The 7,317-nt window shown below is 40.3% G+C and overlaps 1 protein-coding gene across 5 annotated transcripts in view; it reads right to left on the reverse strand.

Moving 5' to 3' along the window:
- The window catches only part of KANSL1L (KAT8 regulatory NSL complex subunit 1 like), a 61,568-nt gene extending 55,967 nt beyond the window's left edge, over positions 1-5,601 (reverse strand). For all 5 annotated transcript variants that reach the window (XM_026852244.1, XM_026852246.1, XM_026852245.1 and 2 more), the window contains exon 1: positions 4,488-5,601. In XM_026852244.1, coding sequence (XP_026708045.1) covers positions 4,488-5,575 — 1,088 coding nt within the window. In that variant the 5' untranslated portion in view covers positions 5,576-5,601. The remainder of the gene's footprint in view (positions 1-4,487) is intronic.
- Positions 5,602-7,317: the final 1,716 nt, after the last annotated feature.

The following is a 7,317-nucleotide window of genomic DNA, read 5'->3' on the forward strand; positions in this document are numbered from 1 at the left end:
GGGGGGGGGGGGAAAGACCGATTTACTATCTCTGCACATTCATTATAAAAGTTTCCAGGCACGATAAACCCTGTGGGCATGGAAAAATATAACAGTGCTTCTTCGTCAGGCTTGAGGTTGCTGGAGGATAATCAGTAAAACATGTCTTTCAAAAATCAGGGGAAAAGCATGAAAACATTTCAGAAGGAAAAAAATACCACCAAATGATGCAAAAAGACTGTATTCAGATGGGGGAAGGACTGGGGAAACAGGGCACAGAACTTTTCACAAATAGAAAGAGCTACTTATTTTGCAGAAAAATCTACTGTAAGCAGCTTTTCTCTCTAGTCAATTAGGTACACGTATTACTATTTGATGAAGTGAGCAGCTGTGCCTTCAAAGAACCCCAATGATGTACCATTTGATTCTGGAAGATCATACACAGCGCACATAGAAGAAAAACTCCGTACCTTGCAACTTTAAAGGTTTCCCAAATAACCACCTCAGCATCAGACTTCTTTGTGGTACACTGTAAACAACCAGAACTTCTAACCACATCAGGAACACACAAAAAATACATGAATAAGGATGTGGACTTGGCCTGAAAGATACAATACATAGCTTCCAGAAGCAGAGCTGCATTGCTAAAAAAACCTTTGAGCTCACATCCTTCCCCAGTTCACCTTGGTTGAAACTTGTGACCATTTCTACAGATAGTCTTCCATCCTCAGGAATCACAAGATGAACAAGTTCCAAGCAAACTCAGCTGGTGAAATGTTGTCCACGTTGCATTTCAAGTGGTTGACATTAGTTGTGAATCCTGAAGGAATTACTTATGGTCAGCTTTTGATGCCCTCCTCAGGCCCTCTATTAACTCTGGTTACTAATGCCTACCAGTGAGCTAGCAAACAGCACTGAACATCCGCCTTTGAGAAGCCAGAAGGAAGTACGACCATATCCTGGTGTAGTGTCTTGGGAATTTCTTCCACTGGAACAGTACTAGAATACACTACAAATTACTGATGGAAATTTAGTGCTTTGCCTAAGAAACCTTCCATGAAAACTGTCAGGTTAAAGACATCAATGAGCTGACACTGGCAGCAAAATGGCAGAATTCCTGAAAAGAGACAACTGTTTTTTCTTACTCCTTTTTAGCAAATACTCAAAAGGACCAAATGTATTTTGATTAAGCTCTTGAAATGGGATGAGGCTTTCCAATTATTCTAGGAACTGGGGAAGTTCAGTAAGTACTGTGAATTGTCAGCCAGAAGAATTGCCTTCACCAGCAGACCAAGGATCTTTCTTATCTTGAGGACGAGCACCTGTGTAATGCTCAAGGGATGAATAACGGTCTAAATATCTTGTAACAGCTATTTGCAACTAAACAACAAAGGTATTGAAATAGATGGATAAAGACAGTCTTACTTGGGACACAAAGCAGTGAGATACAGCTCAGAAGAGCTTATGTCAACACTGATTGGGCAAAACTCTTTTCAGGATAATGAGAATGAACAGGTTCAAAATGCTAAAAATAACTCCATGTTTTTTCCTACTGTGAAGAATTGGAGCCGGAATCAACTTCTCCCTCCTGATGGGAAACAGACTGTTCTCAGGTAAACACAGTAACTGCAGGTTCCTCCCGCCGTGCACACTGGATTGACACCTCCTCCTCTCCCAAAAAGGATAAAAAGCACTGAAGTCATGACAATGACCAGTCACCAGCAGGATTATACCCTCAAGTTAAATGCAATCAGTATACTGCGATATAGGCAAAACCAAAACATTTTTCCCATTCATCACCGCATTAATACAACCTTATAACATCTACAGTTAAGTATTAAGAAGAATATCACAGAGGAAGAGTCTTTCCAGGTCAGTAGAAGTCTTCACTCTGAAAAGTCAGTCACAGGCGAGGAAACAAGTACTGTCTCACCCACATCATCACATTGTTTCTGGAAAGCACTAAGAGTCAATTCCCTAGGATACAAAGGCATTTCAAAGAATGTAGATCCACTTAGCAGAAATAAAAATGGATGTTAACTTTGCTTGTTTCTTTTGTCCAGGTGAAAGGCAATCCAAAGAGCCTTAAAGTGGTAAAGCTCAGGAAACAGCAAATCTCAGCAGCTGCACTAGTGAATAACTGATTTACCTTCATCACCTAGAAGAAAAAGTGCAGCCTTTCAGCCACAAAGACAATTCTTTGGAAAGTTGAAGAAATTAAGAAAACCCTTCCAAGTTGAAGATAATGATAAATTCATGTAAGAGACAGCCTGTCCTCCCTGCAGTGTTAATTCAAGCATTGCCTCAGCCTATGCACACAGCTTAAATTAGGTAGTACTTTAACTCTGAGCTTGCTGGCCCAGCAGCATAGTTCAAGCCCTAGTGAATCGTGTTCTGCCAATGCAGCAAGGCCTTAGCTAACACACATGGCTAACCTCGTCACACTGCTGCTTGACTGCTGTTCAACGGTAAGGTCATAAAAAAGGGAGGGAAAAAAAACAACCCACAAATAAAGGCTTGCACAGTCTCCTGCCTCTTAGCAGTGGCCAAGTTAACAGTCTTCCAATAGGGCAGGCATGGAGGGAGCAGTGCTTCTCCAGAATGCTCCCTCAGCTGCCAGCAACAGCAGCTTGGGGATTTCCTGAGCCAAAGGTGGTGTCTTTGTACTTAATAATACTCTGTGGATTTTTTTCGTCAGCACAGCAAAACAAACTGAGTATGCCTTAAGTGGAAAGATAACTTCAGGAATTCAAAAGCCGCAAGAAGAAGGGAAGGTAAAAGGACTGGCAGGCAGAGTTGGAAACTTGACTGTCCCTGGCAAGAAGAAAAAAAGAAAACCCTCACACAGAACTTCAGTCCAAGTTTTACATTATCCACTACCCTTTGAGAATCAAGATTTTCTCATCAGTTTTTCTTTTTCAGTACATGTTATCACAAGATAAGAATCCTAGAGGAAGAACTATCACTCAGGAGTTCAAACGTCTCAGCTAGGAGAAGAATGCGGATTCTCCTATGCTGGGAAGAGCCAAAAATGCTGGGTTTTCATTAAAATATTTCAAAAGTGGAATGATTATTCTGCAAACTCAAATATTTATTCAAATTATTTATTCAAATATTTAAGGTGATCCTAACTTAGTTGGCAAGCCATTATGTTTTGGTTGGACTTCAGTACAGTATTTACCATTCTGACAATATGTAAAAGAAAATGAAAACTAGCTTTTACTTTACACTTTTTCTCCTCTCTTTTTTTCCAGGCCTATCAAGTTTAACAAAATGCAGCAGCGATTTGATAGAACCATGCTATACTGAAGCTTCCCTAACTTAAGCTATAAACACGTTAACAGGGTACAGCTCTTTTCTAATTGAAGATAAACATCCTTGATGTCATCTGAACATTATGTTTTTCAAGAAACAGATCGAGAAATATAGGTTTATTTCTCCTTAAACACCAGTGTCACTCTTAATGCTTTCTAGACACTCCTAAGAACAGGAAACACAAACCCAGTCCTAAGTGCTAGAAATGTAGGTGCCATGAAGCTCCTACAAAGCTGCTATGTTTGTGTGAAGCTCTATTCTGTGTGTCACTGTCCCGACTATTACATCCCAACAGACCTTAACACATACTCTGTTCTCTCTAGCTATAGGAAGGGGAAAGCCGACGTCCTTTCACCACTCTCTACAATTTCTTGACCATAGAGATTGTGTTAAGTGTAGCAAGGTAGGGAGGGAAAAAAAAAAAAAGAGAAAATAAGAGGCTGTACCACCATCAGGGAACAATTTTACTATCTACTTCTCTTACCCACCACTGATTTCTAGAGCTACTATATTTTGTAGACAGGGTCCCTGTCAATTCAAGACAGCATTAGTTAATTATATTAATTTCCCTGTGTCTTCTTGAAAAAGATACCAGCAACAATAAAAACACCACTGTTTGTTTCATTCACAGTAGTAGAACAACTTCAGTAAATAAATTAACATTTTAAAAATTATAATTCAAAGAACCAAACGTTTTCAATATGCAACCCCCAAATACTGGATGGCTTGACACCTGCATCAGACAATCATTTTTACTCTTTATCACATCATAGTGGATTTCAGGATCCTAACACGGATTAATGCTTAATAACTCCAGAATAAAACTAAAATTATTATCACACCGGCCAAAAATATAATTTACAGCACTGCTATCGCTATTTGATTTACAGCACCATCTGAGTATCGAATAATTAGAGCAGTACTAATGTAATGTAAACTGAGAGAGTGTAGTACCAGATCTAGCTCTCTACAGTCTAGTAAAGTAACTGTTCCTTAAATGCTCTAATTAGGAGAAGTTTTTACTTTCTGTCTGGCCCCTGCCAAACCTAGCTCACACAGGCAGTCCTGCTGATTTCAACAGGACTATCTACAGAGAGAGGTTACTCACACAAGAAGGAATCTGCAGGTCTAGACCCTTCCATCTTGATTTATAAGCATGAAGCACATGAGTCTAGCAGGAATTTAACACTTACGCTTCCACAGTTGTTCTTACAGTCTGTTCCTCACCATCTTCATCTGAGCTGCTACATGTTGCATCAGAGTCCAGATCCTTCTCCACGCGAGACAGCAGCCCTCCAGTTGAAAGTGCAAACCCCCGGATTTCACCTGGTGCAACGCTAACTCCGTTCTGGACATCTGTACTCGAACTACTCTCCAAAGCAGTTGTGTTGTTTTCTGGCCAACCTTCAGTGCACCTGAAGGAGCTACTGCTCAAAAATCTGGCTGGCTCATGGAAAACCTTCATTCTTTGTAGCTGATGTTTCACGAAACATTTCAGCTGCTGATCACAGTGTTTGATAACATGCTTTGCCAGGAGCATTTGTAAACGTTTTTGAGTTCTTTTGGCGCGACTGATTTCCATTTGTTGCTTAGTGACACACTGGAGTAAGCGAGCATACACCTCCTCCCGGGTGCAGCTCAAAATCCCTTCTGAAGGCCCGTGAAGAATTTGGTGTAATAAATCCCCTTTTATTGTTTCAGCGCAGACTTCCAAAGCCCTACCCAAAAAACCATTCTTCTTGTACCATTTGCCATTTAAAAGCTGCATTTCTTCTGCATTACTGGATTCGGTTACATTTGAATCCAAAAGTCTCTGCGTTTCTGCCAAATTCGGAGATGTCGTCTCTAAAAATGTTTCCCCTTTGACCTGTTCCTCAGGTTCTGAATGACTTATTTGACCAAATGATGTGTCAGCACCATTATGTAATGAATTTCTCATCTTGGAGCAGTTGGGCTCTCCCGCTTTCATTTGCTTACCGGTTTTGTTGCTAAACGCAGAATTTGTACTCATTAACAAAACAGACTGATAGCACTTGGAGGATGGTGGAGAACCAAAACGCTGCACACTGAAGATATCATTCCTGAGGCTGGGCTCAGCAGTGGGGAACCCCAGGACTGAGCAAGTAATCTGTGCGATGGAGTCCTCTTTTATCTTCTCTTCCACCGCTCTGGAATTTTCCATGCACAAAGCTGTATCAGACTCCATAGCTCTAGAGGACAAAGAAGGTGACAAGTGGATACCATGACCTTTTGTTGCTGCCTCTCTGAGGGCTGGTGTCATTATAGCTACGGTAGGTAGTTTACAGCAAACCTGAAAATAACATGGGCCATGTAAATTTTCTCATTTTCATGACATGGTACAAATACAACTCTATCAGATATTTAATTCTTTCAACATTTTAACATTATTCAAATATTCCATAAAAAAGGACATTATCTGAAGAACACAAATAGACTATGCTCCCTCCCAAGTCAAACAAGAACACTCTGGCTTTTTCTTTATTTTATTCAGAGGTTGTTCCATGTGCAATGGAAGCCTTTACCTCTCAGGGGAGTAAGTGTTCATACCTCACTGCATTTCTGATCCTATCAGTCTGAGAAATAGGGCTCACAAAGTTCAAGACTGTCATCTAACCTTGCCCAAACTGAAACACATGACCATAAGACATGTGACTGGAAGGATGCATTTTAAAATATGCGAGTGTATACATATGCATATATATGCACACACACAAGCGACATCTACACATTCCCACCCCAGACCTCTGGCTGGATTTTTATTTTAATCTGCTCTGGAGATAAGTTACTTCTTGAGCTGCATTTGGTTTTCATTCAAGTGGTTTTTTTTAATATTTAAATGAGTCAACATCAACAGTATGACAGAAATGGGAGTTCTGCAGCTACCTATTACAAGTTCAGCAAAGCAGACACCTACCACATGATGAAACACTTTGAAATAAGCTCAGTGGCACTACTGGGAGAAATTTATTTAAAGTAAATCTATATGAAGCAAGCATTTGATTAATTGGTTATACATTCTCACAAATACAGTTTAGAAGCCAATCATCAAGGCTAATGCTTTAAAACCAGAAAACTGTTAAATTCTAAACTTTTCCTAAAAAAAAAATCTTCTGCTGTGCCTTTGCATCCAGTTCTTTATTCATTGGGCACTACCTGCATAATACAAACACAATATTCTTTGGTAACACTTTGAGTAAAGACAAAAAGTTTTCCTTTACAAACCCTTTTGCCTGTGGCTTGCCATAGCTTAGGCAAAGGGTTCCCAAACTTTGGGATCAAAAGACCAGTGTCAAATCTTCACCACTCCCTGTCAGCAGCTAAAAGGCCACGTCACACTGGATCTATCCCACAGCTTACAGAGCAGGAATCAGTGCCTTGCACTGTACTTTCAGCTTTGTTTAGGGTATGGTTAAATAAACCCAGTGAAAGATTTAATTGAACGTGGCCCGCAGAGGCCTGAAAGATAAGCAACTGTCAGTTCTTCATTAAAAAGCTAGAGACAAAACCAGAAACTGTAACAGAGTACTAACAAAAGTGAGCGTAGCACAGTAATTCCACAGTAAATCCTCTGTTTAACTGGTGTACTAGTTGAGCAGCATTTCCACTGCCCTCCTTTTAATGTCTTCAGTTTCTTTGATCTCCACAGCAACTGCCTAGCTCAGCAATTTTCAATGCACAGATCCCATAAGGGGTCAACAATTCTGAGACTGCCACGTACGGATCTTAAGAAAAGCAAACTCCCTGTCTGAAGCCTTAGTCTGTTTGTAAGTACAGGGTTTTTTATGCTGAAGGTGCAAACATTAAAAGGAGATGTGGAAACCTAGGGAGCTGAGAAGTACCAGTTTGGATACTTTCTCCTTAACCCTCAAAGCATGAAGAAAAACATAAGGAGCCACATACTCTACTACTGCCTTAACACTCTCCATATGCTCCACATATACTTCAGCCACAAGGTTTTCATCTCTGTGCAACCAGCATCACAGGGACCAGGTTTGGTACCAG

This window comes from Athene cunicularia, assembly GCF_003259725.1.
Source record: "Athene cunicularia isolate RWA chromosome 7 unlocalized genomic scaffold, athCun1 chr7_part1, whole genome shotgun sequence".
Taxonomy (NCBI): domain Eukaryota; kingdom Metazoa; phylum Chordata; class Aves; order Strigiformes; family Strigidae; genus Athene; species Athene cunicularia.